Source organism: Lagopus muta, chromosome 14, assembly GCF_023343835.1.
Source record: "Lagopus muta isolate bLagMut1 chromosome 14, bLagMut1 primary, whole genome shotgun sequence".
NCBI lineage: Eukaryota > Metazoa > Chordata > Aves > Galliformes > Phasianidae > Lagopus > Lagopus muta.
Window position 1 is genome coordinate 11393121 of NC_064446.1, and position 19811 is coordinate 11412931.

Here is a 19811-nt window from a genome sequence, read left to right on the forward strand (position 1 = left end):
TGCTCTCACCACTGAGACTGCCCCACCTGCTCACTGAAAGCAGCTCCCACCATGGCCCCTGGGACACATCTAGACAGCAGGCAGCCCAGCTAGCTTCCAGCCTCAGGGCAGCGAGCCACATGGTACAAAAATCAACTGGCACTGATATTTCAACTTTGCCACCATCGTTTCCAATGCACTGAAGCTAATATTCAGCATATTCAGCTCCATACACAGTTCCCTGGGGATCACTGTTGTCCCTTCCTAGTAGCTAGGAGGCAGAGACTGCTGGCAGCACAGGAACAAACACCCTGCTCACTTCACTGCTCCATTTCTCCTCCCATTCACCACCAGCTATCCTGCCTTACTAATTTTTCCTGTTTTCTATGTATACACCACAGAAACTACAAGCTGGAAATCTATTAAATGATGCCAACAAGGAGTCTCCATTCACAGCTAATGTTTGGCTGTGTACATTTGCTCTCATTTCCAAATGTTTTCAGTATGTTTCAGCTTCCCTTCATTAAACATATTCATAATTATTTACAGTGCATCTAAAGAACTTGTACAAGAGGTTTGTGCTTCCAAACACAGATCACTTGGCTGCAAAAAAAGAAAATCAGTTCAGCAGCAACAGAAAGAGGTCTGCAGTGATCAGGAGGTAGAGCTCAGGCAGAGAAAACTGGGAGCCACACCATGGGAGTTGGTCTTGACTTCTACCAGACAAGAATTTGGCTCATATTTGGCTAGCTGATTTTTTAGGCCATTGCTCTTTAGTTAAATACCAAAATAGACAGGAACTGTGACCATTTTTGATGATAAATACAAAGTGGAAACGTCTGGTATTCTAACTGAAAACCTGAACAGTCTAAATATTTTTTTCTGGTCTAAAGAAACAAATAACACAGCAAAGTAGATCCATAACAGTTCATATCAGCTACTGCTGTGCTCTTTTTTCAAAAGTTGTCAGAGCTTTCCAAACGTCTAACTCTATCAGGCTCTTTCATGCACTGTGCAGAACTAAGGAAGGGCATCTTTGGCACTTCAATAAATTGTGCTGTGTCGGTTCTGCATTGCTCAACTAAAACTAGCAGGACCCAGCATGCAATTATGAGACCAGAATGGCTCCCAAAGTACTGAGACTTCCAGCAATTATTTCTGTGATCCTTCAGATAGAGGTTGTTCAGGGACAGAACTGCTCCTTTAGGTAATTACATTCCCAGGGCTACATGGGGCCTGTCAGACTTTCCCCTCTCTCCATCACAGGCCAGTTTTGTGGTTCGTTATAAAATAAACATGTCATCCGGATGGGAGTTTTCTTAGTCACTCTCAAATGCAGAAAATATAACAAGCAGTAGCTCAACTGAATCTGAACACAACCAATTCACTGCTACACAGAGACACAAAACGTTGCTTCCCGTCTGCATACAGCACGTGGGACATGGGTGACTTTCCTAGCAGTGGTTTTATCAGCTAAGATGTGCAATTAAGTCGGCATTTGTCCAACAAAAGGTAAAAATGACTATCTAGGTGATATCACACCATAAGCAGAGCAGCAAAGGCTCTGGAGCATCCTGGAACGATCAGTCCCATGTGTGACATTCTCCACCAAGCTCTGCTCTGGCAAAATTCCTTATTCGAGGAGGGAAATGCAGAACTCTCATTTCATTTCTGCATTACTGGATGTGAAGCTTGGAAAGCGGAACTGCCTTAACCACACGGCAGGAGGATGGTAGTTCATAATTAATTTTCCACATCAACTGTTGGCCGTCCTCCTCTACCTCTCTGCTAGGCTGCAAACTGCCAGCGATAGTCATCCAAGAGCAGATATACCACAGAGCAAAAAGTATGATGATTATCAGCTGTGCTTTACAGTGTGGACTCGCCAAAAATAAGAGGTAAGCGAGCTGGGGCAAAGTACCAGTGCAAAGGCAGTCCTGCCTGAAGCTGCTTCTCATCCAAGAGATGCAAAAATTAAGGGGATAGAAAAGCGGAATGGGGGAAGACAGGCAGAAGGGGAAAGGCTGCAAGCAGATATAGAAATGTATTCTAAGAAAAAAGTTTTGAGCCAAGCAACTCCAAAACACCTGCAGCCCAAAGAAACAGCCATCCCCATTCATTCCAGTATGCCTCCACCTGTGACATGCCCACAGGCTGTCAAGCAGCTCAGTAGTGAAGGGGCTCCAAACTTCCTCAGCTTCTGAAGAGAACAAAACTTCACTCCCATTCAGACCTTGGTTAAAATTTTCCACTCCTCAAACTTGAAATTTCTCAAAGACCAGAGTGCAAAGTAATTACAAGCAGGTCTTTGGTCCTTATAGGAAAAAGGTCTCCAGAAGAAAATAAGCCACTGCTTCATCACCAGAAGGCAGAGCTGCAGGCTGACAGCTCAGAACAAGCTCTTTTGTGTGACTTTGGGCAGATACTTTGACTTCTCAGTATTTCAAGAGCACAGGTAAAGGACTACTACTATATTACTGTTCTGTGATTGATATCTTAAGAATTCCATGGTAGTTTTAGAGTTTCTTATTTTCTTTCAGAAACTCAACTCAGTTCTGCTGCTGCTATCAGCTTTTAATTCATTTTACACCAAGATATTTGTTATCAGAAATTGTACTTTGATACGTGTCAGGTTGATGGATTCAATAAAAGCCCTGTCAGGAGGAGCAGAGCGAACAGAGTGGCAGAAGTGGTGGCATCAGTAGAATTGATACGTTAACAGCCAGTCTGCTGATCTTGTAACAAGGCACGCAAGCATAATAATCATTTCATTTCCTAACTCTGGCAAAATAGTTCTGATAAACACTGGAAAACATTTGCATAAAAATTACTCATACAAAAAAGTTCAAGTGTTGATAGGAACACCGATAGAAAAAAGCCATACGCAAATGTGCTCCCATGCGCAGCTCTGTATTCCAGTTTGGTGCTGAAAATTCAATTGAGAATAAAGCATTTATTCAAAACTTAACTTCAGGAATTCAAGCAGATATCCCCAGATAACCCAACTGAGTATTTCCTTCAATAGTACTGGAGCAGGATTTCACTAACATTTTCAGACACAGTTGGTAGACCTGAACCCTCATCAAGTCATTGGAAAGCCACATTATGGTTTATTTTGACATCCAGACTTGCAGACACGAAAACCAATGTTTCTGATTTCATAGTATAGGGAGTGAGAAAGTGGGTCAGTGCGCTGCCAGAGGTCAACAAGAACTTGTGTATACCAGCCACCTGTGCTGAACCAGCTGCACCATCCCACAACGCAACTTCCTGACTTCACATAACTACAGAATGTTTGGGAGTGGCTAAAAAAAGTAATTTTTTTTTTAAAAGAAATTATATTAAAGTAATATATAATAATTGTTATATATAATATAACATATGTATATAATTGTAATATATAATAATAAAACAGTTAAAGCAAATGGAAAAGTTCCAAAGCAGTTCATCTGAAAGAGTTGGTTTACGCTGAGGATTTACGTCCATGTAATGAAGACAATTAATTGCTATGAGATCCATAAAACATTAAATGAACATAGGTTGGTTTTCTTCTTTCTTTTCAATTTTTCTTGCAAGACAAAGTTTATTAACTACGTTTAATTGCTATTTAAAATTCTTCTCTTATGTATTTATTGAATGTGCTTTTTTGGCAGAACAGAGCATTTTACTAACCAGATTCTACTAATCTAAAAATAAGCACTTTAAGAAAAAATACTGCTCTGCATTTTATCCACGGATCAGTTTAAAATAATTCCTTACACAAGAAGAATACCATTACCATAAATAGGTTTGCGTTGTTAAAGGGGGATCAGCCTGTCTCACATGAGTAAACATCTTATGCTGCAAAGATGAACATGTTCAGCTAACACCATTTGGGCATATGGTGCCATTTCCAGCAGAGATGCAGGATAAATGTGGGTCCTAATGTCATTTGGTGTTACCATAATCACTCAAACTAACCACATGAAAGAATTGGATCAGGTCAAAGCAGTAACCTCAGACAAACAGATCTGCACCCAAATCTGCTTTGACACATAGGGGTCCTCAGCAGCACAGCCGAGGCCATCCCTGCACCTCCAGCTGAGGGTATCAGATGCAACTTCTGCATTGTAGGTGCCAATGTTCATTGCAAGGGAGTTGGACTAGATGATCTTTAAGGATTTCTTCCAACTCAAACGATTCTGTAATTCTGTGACTTGTGATTACATGCAAATCAGAGATGTTTGCTGCTCAGAAGTGACTGCTCCTTATTCACCAGTCATAAAATGGGGATAAGCAGCAGTTCTGCCTTATGAGAACGTTATGGGAACAGAGAAAGTTGATGGTGGTCAACTATTCCAGTAAGGCTGCATGAACCCCTAGGAGGAAGAGAAAGCACAGAGAACAGTCTCAGCTACCAGAGTGGACAACAGCAATGTAGTCAACTCCTTAAAAACTGGTGCAATGTTCTTAAAGATCAAAAATCCCCACAAACATCTGAGCTTTCCTTACATAAGAAGAAAGATTTCAGCTCCAACAGTCACAAAGAAAATATGAAAATATTATCAAAGTCCACACTGGAGCTCAGTGTCTAAATAATCACAGAATCACCGTATCTTCCAGTTTGGAAAAGACCTTCAAGATAATTAACAGAGCCCACACATCCTGGGGCACCTGTGTACCCAGCAACACATGCAGAGCAAGGAAGATTTGTGCATTTTCACCTACAATAGTCAGAACAGAGCTTTCTTGACTTTCAACATTTAGAAGTTAAGCACATAATATAAGCTATTCCCACCAACTTTTTCTACAATCACTCAAGCTGATACCCACAGTGGTCATTCAGGTGTGTACAAGATGCTCAACACTAACCTCCTCCTAAAAATACCTTTTTTAAGCTCAGATACCTAAAATGCAGACAGCTGACCTAGGCAAGATAAATCCTGGGTCTGTGTGCAGCAATGCAGTGCTCTGAAGAAGAAGAAAGCAGAAGAAAGCAGACAAGGGTCTTGGTCTGTCTGACACTGCTCTGTCACTCTAGCTCCTGCTCACAATTTCATGGAGCCTGTGGGATAGAAGGAAGACCCAGCTACCACCCATCTGACAGCAGACAGAACCACATGTGTGGTTTCCTGACTGGGACCTGCTGATCTTCCCAACTACAACATTCAGCATACCAATGAGTGCAATACAACATACATAGAAAGACACCCCCCCCCCAGCACTAAATACAGGTGTGACATTGCTGATACGTGATAGTTTCTCAAGAAACTACTGCTGGTTCAGTCATGAAAGAGAAGTCAATACCTGCGTGCTAAATAAAAAATGATAGCATCACCTGATACCACTTTATCAGAATGTGGGAACCAATACCTCAAGAAGTTTTGTTCTTTGGAAGCTTATTTTGCCTCCAACAAAATAACTTGGCCTATGTAAAAGAAACCATAGTATTGGAGGCTACATGACATAAAATGCTTCTACAATACGTTCCTTAAGTTCCAGCCCCAATTTCTCGTTAAAAGATGAGTTGCGCTCTTTCTTGCTATGTTTACAGCATAACAAAAGAAACATTCTTATGTATATAAAATCCTGAATGCATATAAAAACTACAAGAGCCACACAACCAGGAGAGTGCAAAATTATGCAAGAAGGGGGTATTATTACTCCTTGGCAAGCAGTGAAAATATACTGAACACAAAAGAACTCACAGGACTGTATTACAAATTGACCACTTCAGCACTGTTTGCTTTCCTCTCCAATCCTCTGAACTATAGAGGTAAGTGAAACACAACAAGCATGACTTTCAAAATGCGGATTTCTATCAACGGGCATACATCACCACCAACAGAACACAAGCATCAGCGAGCATTTTGGTCATAAAGCACCTGATATCAACATGCACCCCCTTAAGCCCAAGACTCCAGCAAGACTTCAGTCTTGATGATCGCTCTCCACATTCAGAGAGAACAAAGATTATTTACAGAGGAAGTAAACATATGGCACATATATAGCAATAACAAGGCTGCTAACTTCCTATTTTTGTCAGATGTAGATACTCAGAAAAAGACAAAAGCCAGGGGAAAATGACATACCTTACCAGACATGAATGTTGGACTCAACTCATTTCAGAGCAGCGCTGGCATGAAGGTAAGTTCCTCAGGTGACCACCAAATGCAATTTCTTTCTCAGCTCTCCAGAGGGTCCAGCTCACGCCTCTCCTTGTCACTGAGGCAGATGCAGTGTCCTCCAGTACGTCAGAGCCTCAGCTGTGAAAGATGCTGTTCAGAATCAGGAAAGAGAAGAAGGTGTGGCATTAAATTCTGGGGTCAGTTGTTTGGCAGATTCAGAGCAGAGCATAAGACAACATCTGATAGAAATAAAATGTCAAGGCAGGACGGAGTTTGTGACAATCCATCACGCATGGCACCTTTGGAGGGCAATCTCTGAATACAAGAACTATGGTGCAAAGCTATTCTTGCCTTACAAAACTTTAATAGTACCACTGCACCATGAAACAAATGCTAGCTCGGCTGCATTTTATTCTAGTCTGATATACTAAGAAATAAGTAATACATTTCTCCATAGGGAATGTTTTAATTCATTATAGCATTTTCACAGAATAACAGAACTTTTATATTAAAAGCAATGACACAGCCTCAGTCTTAATACTTTGCACTGTTTAAAAACTGCTCTCATTTAGGAAATTCAAAGCTTCTCAATGGGCAATTACATTAGGTCTTATAGTTAATGGGAAGCAGTGACTGTCAGCCCAACACTCAACAACATGTTCCTGAATTCAATTGTCAGAGACAGAAAAACATCCTACGGATTTCTGGGAGGGCAGGAGCTCTGTATCACCATGTTTTCTGGCTTCCTATCACTGATCACAGCCAGCTTGCAACAACATCCAACAACCTTAGAGAAGCACTGGGAAGTTCAAACATTTGTATGCCCATTGCTGCCATCACATTCATCACCTCCAATCCCTCTGGACTGTCCATAACCAAAAGTCCATACAGCAATCACAGCCACACAGATCAGAACAACCAAGTCTATTTACTTTATTTAATCCTTCATTTCTTGGCACAATGCAGACCTCCTGCGCCTCTTGAACTCAGACTTAATGGAAAAACACAAAGCTTCACAGATTCTGTCATCTTCCAGGCTAACTATCAAGCCTTTGGTTGCAAATGGCACATGAATCACAGAATGGCCAATGTTGGAAGGGACCTCAAGAATCACAAATCTCCAACCCTCTTGCCACAGGCAGGGCCATCAACCTCCCCATTTAATACAACACCAGACTGCCCAGGGCCCCATCCAATCCAGCCTTGAACACCTCTAGGGAAGGGGTATCCAAGACCTCTCTGGGCAGCCTGTTCCAGTACTTCACCTCTCTCACAGTAAAGAACTTTTCCCTGACATCCAACTTAAATCTTCCCTCCCTCAACTTAAAACCATTTCCCCTCATCCTGCAGTTATCAACCCTTTCAAACAGTTAATTCCCCTCCTGTTTGTAGGCTCCCTTTAGGTACTGAAGGCTGCCATGAGGTCACCCCACAGCCTTCTCCAGGCTGAACAAGCCCAGCTCCCTCAGCCTGTCTTTGTAGGGGAGGTGCTCCAGCCCCCTGATCATCTTCGTGGCTCTCCTCTGGAACCTCTCCAACAGCTCTCTGTCTTTCTTGTACCCCAGACCTGGACACAGTACTCCAGATGGGGCCTCATAAGAGCAGAGAGGGACAAAATAATGAAAAAAATCAGACCACCAACTGGAATGGTTGCTAAATGACTGACAGCTGCTGAATGGGATGATGCTGCAGCAGCAGACCTGCAGGGAGCAGCAAGACCCAACCCTGCCTCTTCAAGGGGATTTCTGTCTCTGGGGACCACAGTTACAATAACTTTTTCATTTTTCTTCATAAAAGCCTAACACAAAAATCATAAAGAAAATCAGTCCTGCATTCTTGTGCACTAACTATAGAATCATCTGAGTTGAAAAGCAGAAGGAACAACAGGAGTAGATTATCATTGTAAACTGAGTGCTGAAGCCTGGTCTCAATTTGGAAGAGATGCGTTTTTGAAAGCTCCTATTCAGTACAGCTTGCTAATGCTCATCTGAGGGAAATCTCTTTGGTAAGAATTTGGCACGTTGTCTTCACATGCTGCTATGCATGCCCTTGGAGTTTCTCTGCTGTCTGAATTCCTGCACTGCTGGGTGGACCATAAATTACAGCACAGGCAAGAGAGCACACTTTCAGCTCTTGGCAAAGACAAAAAAAAACCTTCCCTCACATCTAACCACTACCATTAGGAGACTGAAAGCACAGCAGCACTAAGCTGGAAAATGCTGCCACAGATTCCAGGCAAGCAGTTGCCCAAGTCAGACTGGAATTGCAGAGCAATGCAGATGTGCAGTGATGCTGGAGGGTGGGGAAAAATGGGAGCTGTGGCGATGAAGGAGATAAACAACTTTGGTTTCAAGAAAATGCAGTGACTATATAATATTCAAGCACATTCCTAAATTAACAGAGTTAAATGTATTAAATCAGTCTGCAAGTCACAAGAGCAGGAATATAGATGTTCTCATTAATCAGAAAGACAGACGAGAGTTTTCTAGTAAAAACTGTATTTCCCTTAGAGGAGCCTCACCCCTTTGCTGATAGAAAGCACGTATTACACAAAATAACTATATACTTTAGATGTAACGAATCGGATCGAGTCTTAAATTTGAAGACACCACTTCTATCTTAAAATGTTCTCAGACCACAGATCAATGAAGGTTAGAAGACCATCCCAAAGGCAGCCTTGCTTTACCCTTTGTCCTGTTCTTACACTCTTCTTCAGGCACCAGCTATTTGTCACTGTCAGGGTGAGGACAGGAGCCAGCTGGACCTTTATCTGACCCAGTACAGTCATCCTTGTCTTTGGGTGTCACGTAGCTCAAGGTATGGACCTTGCAGCTATGATCATACATAGTGAGATGTATACATGATCACATTAGTGAGAATATGCAACTTTTTACAGGGCTAAATGAGGTATCTACAAGCTGAACAATTTATTTGTAACTGTATTTTACTGTGCATATATTCAAATTACTGTTTGGCTCTTCAAAAATTCATTACAACCTAGCTAACTGCAATTGAGGACATTAGCTGGGCCTGGAAAAGTTATATATTTCAGGAATCCAATGACTTAAAAATCTGAAACCATATTTAAAGTTGTTTTGGTTTTACTGCTGCTGTGGACGTTAGGAAATCAAAGCTTTGCGTGTGCACCCACGTGGACTCGTATACAACACTCAAACATACACAATACGTGTGCATGCAGTCTCCTAATTCCCCTTTCCCTAGGGCCACACTTGGCCAAACACAAAACTAATGCAGGGGAGCTCTACTGGTAGAAGCATAAAAAAGGTTGTGAAACAGGCAGGGAAAAACACAGGTTTATTGCTAGACATTTAACAAAGTCAGCCTCTTCCGGAAGGGCAAGAAAAAGATCCCAGAGCAGACACTGAACACAGCAGGAAATAACGCCGATTCATTAGCAGACATATCTTCTAATTACAGCCTTGGACATTAGCCCCCATACAGCAGAGTAAGCAACAGCTGCTGCTTTTTGCCCATCCTTCAGTATCAAACTCACTGTTTTCTAGAGAGCTTCAGGACAGCATGGCTTAATCAATCCCAACACACTCACTGGCTTCAGCTGAAAGCAAAGGTATTCAGCTATCTCAGAGGATGCTCATGACTCCTCACAGCTCATATCGTAATGGAAATTGGCTTCTGTGTTTTTACTGGATTTGTTTCTCTGCTCCTGTTGCATCAAGGAAGCTGTAGGATCAACAATTCATCTTGTCAGCTCCATCTCTGGTAAAGATCTTACATTAATTTAGTGTAGAGGTGACACTGGTGAAGAAGAGAATAAAATGAGGCTTTGAATCCCTCTTTCCAGAAGGCTAATGGTAAAAAATTGGTAGCAATACTACTATGGCACCTTTCCAACTATAACACTTACAGCGCTGCCCACGATCGTGTCCCAGACATACTTTGTCATTCACGATGGCTGAGTACAAAACATAAATAAAACAGAAGTCACCAGCAATCCTAGCATTCGTCTGTTGTGAGGCTTTTTTTTTTTTTTCCCTGCCAACAAAACTAGTAGCAAAAGAGCTGAGCTGCAATTCAGGTGATAACGTCAGTGATTTGGATAATTGGTGGAGGCTGGCAGGGTGATGGACGTCCTCAAGAAATGAACTCAACGCAAGCAGTAACAAAATGGAGAATACACTGCCTGAAATATAATGGAATGCTGTGATGCTGCTGAATGTTAGCACTGCTTTTTGCCATCCAAGTGCAAACTAAAGGCATCCAGGAGAAAAGAAACAAGGACAGTGGTAACCATGTCTGTCATTAACATCATCATAATAGTACTTACATGGTAGAAAAGTAAAATTAAACTGACAGGTTTCTCTCAGAGACAGCTACGTGATACAACTTTGCTGATACGAAGACATCTAACTGGATTTCTCCTCACTCAAGCCTAAAGTGGGAGTGTAACTAGAAAACAATCATGTCACTCAGCTTAGTGTCACAATTAAACAGAGCCTTACTTTCATGGCGTACATGGCTCTCTCCATCACAGTAAAAAGAAACCACGCGTCTATTTCTACCAAATTTAAAGCATGTTTCTTCAGCCCAGCTGCACTATACCAGTCAGCATTAACATTTGTCCTGCTTACAGAATTCTTCGTACTGAAGTATAGTATGAGAGAGTCTGAAACTGTACAGCAAGGTGAAGTCAGTGTCTTTATATTCCCTTGCCCCCTTTTTCCTTAAGCCAAAGAAGGCTGCCTGCAGCACCTGCAACGGCCTCCAAAAGGCTGGGCTCGCACATCCATTGCCCTCCCCCAGCAGTCACCATGATGCAGAGGTGGGATCACGTGTGGGATGTGCTGTGAGATCCTCAACTGCCCCACTTTGTCAATATATGCCACAGTGTAAACCTAATTCTGTTAACCAGGGAAAGACATCATTTTTGGATCTACTCCAAGATAAACTTCGACACAAACCGAGTTAGCATACTGAGACTCTTCTGGAATATATTTGGATCTATTTTCTATATTCTGTAATTCAGTTACACGCCAGGACAAGGAACGCTGCTCATTACTGGAGGACTCACATACCCCTGGATCTCTTTACTGCAGCTGATAGCATAGAAGTGAATCGTATTACAGGATCAGGGCATTACAGCATAAGCTTTTTATAAACATACTGTACTTCTCTCTCTATCAAAGGTATTAGCTTGACCACTAACTATAATCTAATTCAAACTCACTGTAGTTGTATTTTGCCACCCAAATCTCAGGACTGACTTCTCTACATCTCCTTCAGCCTGGCTTTCACTTTCCTCCCCCTCCATTCCCAGACTCTCCCAAACACTGCAGATGAAGTTTCCCAGTGGTTCTGGCACTGTCCTCATTCTGCTCCCCCTGAAATCAGTGAGATTTATTACTACTCTGCATTAAGACTGCTCATAAAAAACTGTTTTTGCTGTCCTAATCTGTCACTCTCCACAGACTTCTGCTGTGAATTACTGCTATTTTTCATACTTTTTTTTTCTTGCAAAGTGAATAAGTAAATGTGTATATCTCCATCTACTGTTAAATGTCATTGCTAAGCAAACCTTTCGTCCTTTGCTGAAGTTGCTTATCTCTGAAGTTATTTATTTAACTGTAACTTTATTGTTTATCTCTGTGGAACATATTGGGATAAGCTGGTATGCCAAATGTTTGAGAAAATACAAATCTATTGGATTCTGTGGCAGCTGGAGGACACACAGCTGTCAGTCAGTTGTCAACCTGCAATCTGAGCAGGGTTTTCCATTATAAATTCAGATTATTCTTCTCAGTGTTTCGATTTTAAAATCCACACATAACATCAAACTGATGCATTTGTTGAGAGTCTCCAACTTGGTCCTACTTTGATGCATTGAGCCAGGGTTAGTTAGTAAGAACAATTGCTTTCAAGCACTTTTCAAACTTTTGGAAGTTTTGTTTGATAAATTAGCTGTACGCAACATATTCTTGGCTCTGGAAGCTGCAACATTTCTGTGGTTTTACAGTTACAAGAGAAAAGTAAGAGTCAAGCAAGTTCATGAACGACACACAAAGAAAGCCTTATTTACTGCACAAATCTGAGACGCTCACCTGGAAAGTATATCAAATTCACTGACACTTAAAAACACGAAGCTAACTCCTGAAATGTGGCTCTTCTATGATAGGTCATATATTTGAAGAAAAATAAACTCAAGTTGAGCTGGAAGCCAGCATAAAAGCCTGATCAATCACTTAAGAAGGAGCCCTTAAGTGCTTTAATTTCAGTCAGTGGTACAAGGACAACAGAGGAGGTGCACAAAGGTGTGCCAGAGCAGCAGGGACAAGGACTACACTGATGCCTGGGGGAGGCAAGGAGAGGCCAGAGCAAACCTGGGGCTGCAGGAGATCCCTAATGGAAGTGTCAAGTTCAGAGAAGGTTGGTGTGTGTTTAGGAGGACTGTAAAGGAATAGAAGTGCTTGTAAGTCCCCGGAACGGACCTTTTGGGGTACAGGAAATGCTCAAATACATTTGGATCCCCTTACTGCTTTCTTCCCTAAGCACACACACTTTTCCAAACAACATTTTCTCAACCAGCCCATCTAGTCCTACACGTTGAGCTACAGAAAACAGCAATGAGTGCAAAATGCTGAGCAATCCAGTGCTGTTACAGAAGGTATCCTTGCCTCAGATTCCGTATCAGAAATATCTTCAGAGTGCACCCACGTAAACCCCTCCTGCTGTCAGCTCTTGGAGACAGGTTAGATGGATTTTTCCAAAAAGTCTCCAAATTAACTGAAATACTCTCATTCCCTCATAAAATAAGGCAGTGTCACACTGCTTTCAGTTGGTGAAAGCTGGTTTCCTCACCGTGCTGTAAATCCAAATGAACAGAGCAGAAATACAGCATCCAGCAGACTGCACTGCTGAGCCACCACAAGCAGCAAGCATCTGAACTGCCTTCAATCTCATTAGGCTCTCAGTAGTCTTAAAGCAATCTTTTGATTTGTGCTGAAAACCAAAGCAGCTAAAAGTAGACTATCAAATGCAGAGGAGTCTAGAATAACCTTGTTACGAAACACACCAAATTCTCTTCAGACACAGCTAAAGACTGCTGGCTCTGTGAAGGGGCTGATTGTTAGATCCCAGTCAGAAATGTGTCACAGAGCCCAGGTAGAGCTTGGGCATGAGATGAGAAGAATCATTTAGCCACTGCCTGTACAGCAAGCATACAATGCACCTGAACCCCACTGACATCCAGACATGGACAAAATATAACTATGAAAAACAGATAAGAACTACTCAGCACAGTGAAGCATTTGAAACAGAAATCTGCCTTATCACTGGTTGTCTTTACAGATCCACATTTACATGTAGTGTTAACTGTGCTTACACCATAACTGTGTCATCAAGTAGTTGGATTCTCAAACTCTTGCACCCTGTGTTCATCTAACTTTTCTTTGGAAACACGACCCCATAAATATCATGCAAGAGAGTTTAGGGTGCTTTGCTAAAGTAAGAAAAAAAAAAAGCCAAAAGTAATACCATCACAATGCAGTACTGCACGTATAAATCAATTAGACAAATTCATCTGTAAGGGATTTGGGTTGGGTTTGCTTTTTTTTTTTCAGTTCACTCACCCTTAAACAATTGGACACTGCAAGAAAAGCTTCAGCTGTCTACCTGCATAGCACTGCAAATGGTTTGAACAACAGCAACAAAGTTGATTGGCCTGAATTTATCTCTGGTGTAACTTCATCGACTTCAGGGGGCTTTTGCCAGTGATAAATCTGCCCTCTTTGTTACAGGGCAAAAAATGAGTCTGAAATCACAGCTTTGAGAAATGTCAATGAACAAGTTTGGATGTGGGCAAGCCTGTGCATTGAGAAACGCTTCTCATTACAAATGTGCAAAGCTTTGGCAGTTTGCAAAAGGCTGCTCTTAGGAACGGTTATGAAGAGCTATAAATAGACTGCTCAGCCCATGATAAATTAGAATCTGTGAAGCCTGCAAGATCAGGAAAGTCTACAGCTCTGTTTCTTCAGTGGGGATTTTCAGGTCTTGTTTGACTGGAGACAAATTGTCAAACTTCATTGCATGGATGGATACGTGTGTCTAGGCATATGTGTGTTTTAGAGTCAATTCTGGATGCTTCCTGCCATCACCCAAAAGCAGCATATTAAAAGCCATGAAATGACATTCTTCACGGAAACTGAAACATGCAATTTCATATTAAAAAACAGCAAACCAGAGAAAGGACCAATTCCATACAACGTGGTGGTTTCAGACATGCCTTAACCACTCTCTAAAGCAGCTCCAGAAATCCTGCTGTGACTTCCTGCACCAACCAGAAGCTGCAGTCCTGCACATGCTCCACTCTTCCTTAGCAGCTGCTGAAAGCAGTGAACTTCAGCAGCTCTGATTGGCACCTGCATTATGAATAGTTGCATGCTCCTATTAACACATCTGCTCTTCCCAGGTATGGTTTTGATTGCTCACTAAGACCAAAGAACAACATATGAAGATGGCACGAGCACAGCATAGAAGTCCAAAGCGAGAAGCAGCAGGGGGTGGGGGAAGAAATCAGGATCAAGCTCACAGCTGTCGTCAGTCAGCCTGGAGCTGCTGCAGCTAATTACTGCAGAGCAGTTTTTTATCTTTTCAGATCCATACCTTGTATATTCACAATCAGTTCAACAAAGAGACGTGACAACTGTTACTCAGCAATAACAGCTTTACAGCAGTCATCACAATTACCCCCGTGTCAGAGACTGATGGGAAGTAGGCCTTCCCGCTTCTATTTCACTGTGGAAGGACAACCAAAAGTAGTTAAAGTATATATTAATGGCTCTTCAAATAATATGCTTGATTACATCTACTGCAGAGTATTCTCCTTCACATTTTTGTAATGAATCTGACCATGAAAAACAAATTTATGTCTACAGTTTGCATCCTTATAAACTCAACTCATTTGATGTGAAAAACCTACAGTTTAATTGCTTGATTTAGATGTGGCTGCTAAAATGCGTGCTGAAACATTACTCTTTTAATTATGTTAATTTATAACTGAAAACCTAAATTTACAAAGGCAATAACATTAATTATTTACTTGCCCATTAAAGCTGAATATTTATGACTATGCTAATTGGCTTCATAAGTCTGCCAAAAAATTAAAAACGAGTTTATGAACTGATTTATACAGGAATGATACCTCCATATCTCTCAGCAGGTTCTGTGCATTTAATGGGTTGTACTGATATGCATTCACTTATACTCCATTACACTTACTATTTTTAAAATATTTTTTCCTTGATTAAAATGCCAGTTCTGACACAGAGCAAGCTCTTATACTCTTCTGTGCTCAAAATCCTGTGTGCAATGTGATAGACTTTCACTGCTCCGTAATAATTCACATGAAGATTACATCTTGCTGTTTAAATGCTTACTGAATGTAGGACTACATGGGGTTAAACCAACCAAAAAAGGAACCAGTAGCTCAAATAACCCATCCCACACCAAGAATAGCAGGGCTGTTAGAAAGCAATACCAGTGGTGAAGCACCTCACTTAAATTTAAGCTTCATTCCTACATACAACATGACTAATATATCTATTTGTGCACGCATCCTCAAAAGAACACAATCAGGTAACTAAAGCTTACAGAGCAACTTGAGTGTTACCTTAATATGTGATGAAGGGCTAATTTTTATTTCTGTCTAGATGGAAATCTTAATTTCATTTGGCAATCTCTCTCCACTCTGGCATAAAGATACCTTTCCTTTCTTCTTACATTCCTGAATAAGCTACATTCCCTGGAGGCAATCAGATCACTGTAAAGCTGCTGTGGCGTGGCCATCAACATGAGACAGAAATGCTATGATGTACATTTCTGCTTGTGCATTTGTGGAAGTCCTCTTTGACTGGAGCTACCAACTGTCGGTCGGCAGAGTGCACAATGTAAGCAGAATAAAAGAGCCAACCCAGTGACGTTTGGTTCCAAACATGAGAGGATCAGAAGTCGTCACAGGGTACAAGGCAGCTCCTGCAGTGAACTGGTACAAACTGGCAAAATAAAGAACTTGTTAACACTGAAGTCCAGCCTTGTTAACACCAAAATCCAACCTGTGACACTAGAGACATTTTTGACAATTTATTTCAGCACTACAAAAAATGACGAAGTGGTGATATTTCAGGTGAGAACATTAAGTCTGTTCGAAACTAGAGCTATTCAATACATACACCAAACACAGAGCTGTGTGACAGGATGCTGCTGTCAGCCCTGCACCTACAAACCCGACATGACACAGGTGATGGCTGGGCTGCCCTCAGAACCTGCACCCAGGTCTTGTTTGCACTGTTTTTCCTTTATTCTTTTGCAAGAGCATTTACTTTGCACCCCGAGACCTGATCAAAAGGCTGCTATCATCAGTGCAGAACTTCCCATTAACTGATGGTGATCTCAATTTGTTGCAATTTGTTTTGCACTGCAGTTTGTATTCCTTCCTATTTGGCTCATGGCTACAAGCTCACGTATATTAAACCATCCTGGAAGCAACCATATCTCCTGCACTGCTTTATTATCTAAGAGTTTGGTTAGTGCAAGCCGCTTCCCCGTGGGCCTGAATGGAGATGGGTAAGTGATCATTGTAGAGACATTCAGAGAGATTCAGTGGCTCCACTACAAAAAAGCTTCTCCTCAAATGTTTGACTTGCCTAAATTACATCTACAGCTTCTTCCTCCCAAAACACACACACACACAAAAAAAAAAAAAAAAAAAAAAAAACAACCACAGAAAATGGAATAATGCAACTACCACTAAGAAGGGTGGAATAGAAATTTTATATTTCTATGAATATCATTTATTTTTGCATATTTTATTGATTTTAATTGGATAGGACCTGAAGGAATGGCATGGACCTATGTCAGGGAAGGCTCAGGCTAAGCATTAGGGAATCTCTTTACCAGAGAGTGGTGGGCATAGAGTTCAATGTCATAGGACTTAGATAATGCCCTTAGACACACGGTTTGGATTTGAGTAGTCCTGCATGGAGGCAGGAGTTGGACTTAGTGATCCTCGTGGGTCCCTTCCAATTTGGGATATTCCGTGATTCCATATAATCTTGTTATTTAAAGAATGTATATTTATAGACCAATAGACCAAAATCCAGGGTTTTGAGAATAGTAATTATTCAGAAGGCTATTGAGTTGAAGTCAATGTAAAACTTGTATACTCTGTAATGTTTCTTTGAATTTTCAATTACTCTTGAAAATGCCTTTTTTTAAAAAAGCAAGAAACAAAAAACCCTATTATGTAAGCCACACCTTCTATAAAAAAAAAGAAAGTTATTTCAAACTAAAACCCAAGCCTTTTTTAAAGACCAAGGAGGCAACTAAATTTAGCAAACTCCATAAGTCTCGTGCTTTTCCGTTTTGCTTTTAGCCTGGGTTTGCTGAACCTGGCCTTTCCATCACTATTAAGGTATTAATGGTTTGGCACTGAATAGTGCCAAGACATCAGGCTGCAAAATTCAGATCCAGTCTGGCATGAAGCAAGAAACCTCACAGATAAAGACCTGGTACGAGGCAGACCTGATAAATAAGGATAATGCTGCATGACATACAACTAGCAGAAGAGAGGGTAGCAAAGAGAAGATAATTTTCAAGCATGTGGTATTTTTAGCAACACTCAACCAAAACGCCTTAGACATCAGTTTCAAGCCACTTAATCCTCTTAATGATATGCCATGGCATTTGTTTATGATTAGGGTTTTGTTTTGTTTTCTATGTAAGATTCCCCTTAGACACTCAAATTCAATGATCTTTTTACACAGTTCTGTGAATATACTGAGTATTAGGTTGGAGTTTAGTTATCACAATGCTGAATTACTCCATCTAGGTCATTATTAATTCCCCTAATTTTACCATATTTCACCATCATTACAACAATGCGGCACCCTACGGATACATTTATTACAGCGCATAAATCCTGTGCTCATAGAAGATGCTGGAATGCCTAGTCTGCAATCTCTGTACAAAAGTCTAAGGAATGCTTAAAAAGAATTATCTTTAAGCCAACTTTTCTAAGGCTTACTTCTAGATTCCCATCCTCCACCCAGCTATTACATTGTTGTGTGATGTTAGGTAAGTTCTCTGTACGTGATACTCTACTGCAGTACAGGCTATAGCTCAAGGCAAAACTCTTTCATAGTAAATTCACCAGGGAAGGGGATGGTGAAGAAAGAGCAGAGAGCATACTGCTGTACACAGCAACTTTCATTAAAGGAAAGCATTTATAAAAATAGATATTTAAAAATATCTTAATGCACGGTCCCCTCCCATTTCAAGGGCATATCTGCTCTTACGTATTTTGTTCAACTCAGGTGCGTCAGGCAACAGCAGACCCTGCCCAGGGAATTCCTTTCTACTTAGCAACGCACACCTCTGCTAAAAGCATCTACTGATTCACTAATCAAAAAGTTGGAAAGCTACAAGTTTGAGCTCAGCTCTCTCTCTTACGAGATCACAGTGCTTAAGAGAGTATCAGACACCCACCTGAAGATGGAGTGCTTCTGCTTTCCTCTGTTCCAGATTAGTCACCCATCCACAGAAGGAAGTTACAATGGTTTTGTCTTAATAAAGCATTTTGGATATCACTCACTGCGAGTTCAGTAACTTATTCTGTACCTTTTTAGGTATTTACAAGGCTCTGTTTCCTTCATAGTGCCCTCCACGATGACAGGTACTATGTTTGCCTTCCTTCAGACTTCTGACAATTTTGCTGTTCCCCATGAGCTTCTGAGAGTCATCGTAAATAATTCTGCGGGTACATTTCGGAAGGCCGTGCTGACCCAAATATATCATGCTTATCTAAATACTCCTTATCTTGTTCTTGCCTTTGCTCATAACCCCTCATTACAGGGAACACTGTTATGGCTCTGACACAATTATTAACCTTCCTGCAAAGAGCAGTGTAAAATAATGGCATCTGGTATTTCTGTCTTCTCTGTCTACTCCGTTATTTGTTTTTCTTTCCTCTTACTTCCAGTGCTTTTGTAAACCACTTCATAACCCTTTATTGCCGTCAGTGACTGTCTCCCAGTCCTCCCAATTTTGGCCTGTGCAGTAGCACAACTGATGTCCTTCTCAACCATACATCTTTTGCTTGCCAGCTTTGCACCCTTTCACATTAGTGAAAATCTCCCCAAGTAACCATGCCAGGTCCTTTTGACTTTATTTAGTAACAGGCTGATAGTAGAATTAGATTTATGGACTTCATAAAGGGTCTGACTACAACTAAGGAAGCAGAGACAACCTGTGAGCTACAATATGCCTCCTCTATGCATTGCTCCAATGCAGAACTTAAGTTCCAAAGAAGCAAAACAGCTTTTTTTTTAATTCATTACATTCTGCACTGACAATTCAAAGACAAGCTACATGAAATACCCTGTATTTCTGGCCTCCCAAGCTGTCTTCCAATAGCCCGCAGATGAGCTGAAAGAAATGCTCTTGTAAAAACTTCTCCAAACCAATTTCAACCACATCAGCACCTGTCCTCCACTTCCCATCCTCAGTTTCTCTCCTGAATATTCTGAGGGCATCCCTTTTTCTTCAGTACCTTCTGGATTTTGCACAGCTTGGTCAGAATCCCTCTTAATCTCCTCCATTCTAATGAATATAAACATAACTTTCTTAACCTCTCCTCATAGTTCATAACCCCTGTGTCCCTTTATCATCCTTGTTAAGGCTGTATCCATAATTAGG

The 19811-nt window shown here is 41.1% G+C and overlaps 1 protein-coding gene across 8 annotated transcripts in view; it reads right to left on the bottom strand.

Moving 5' to 3' along the window:
* The window catches only part of SGCD (sarcoglycan delta), a 309270-nt gene that overhangs the window by 186563 nt on the left and 102896 nt on the right, over positions 1-19811 (bottom strand). For 6 of the 8 annotated variants that reach the window (XM_048961004.1, XM_048961005.1, XM_048961006.1 and 3 more), the window contains exon 2: positions 6051-6236. In XM_048961004.1, coding sequence (XP_048816961.1) covers positions 6051-6062 — 12 coding nt within the window. In that variant the 5' untranslated portion in view covers positions 6063-6236. Of the gene's footprint in view, positions 1-6050; positions 6237-18602; positions 18730-19811 lie in introns of those variants that run through there. The other 2 variants (XM_048961009.1, XM_048961010.1) reach the window with 2 other exon arrangements.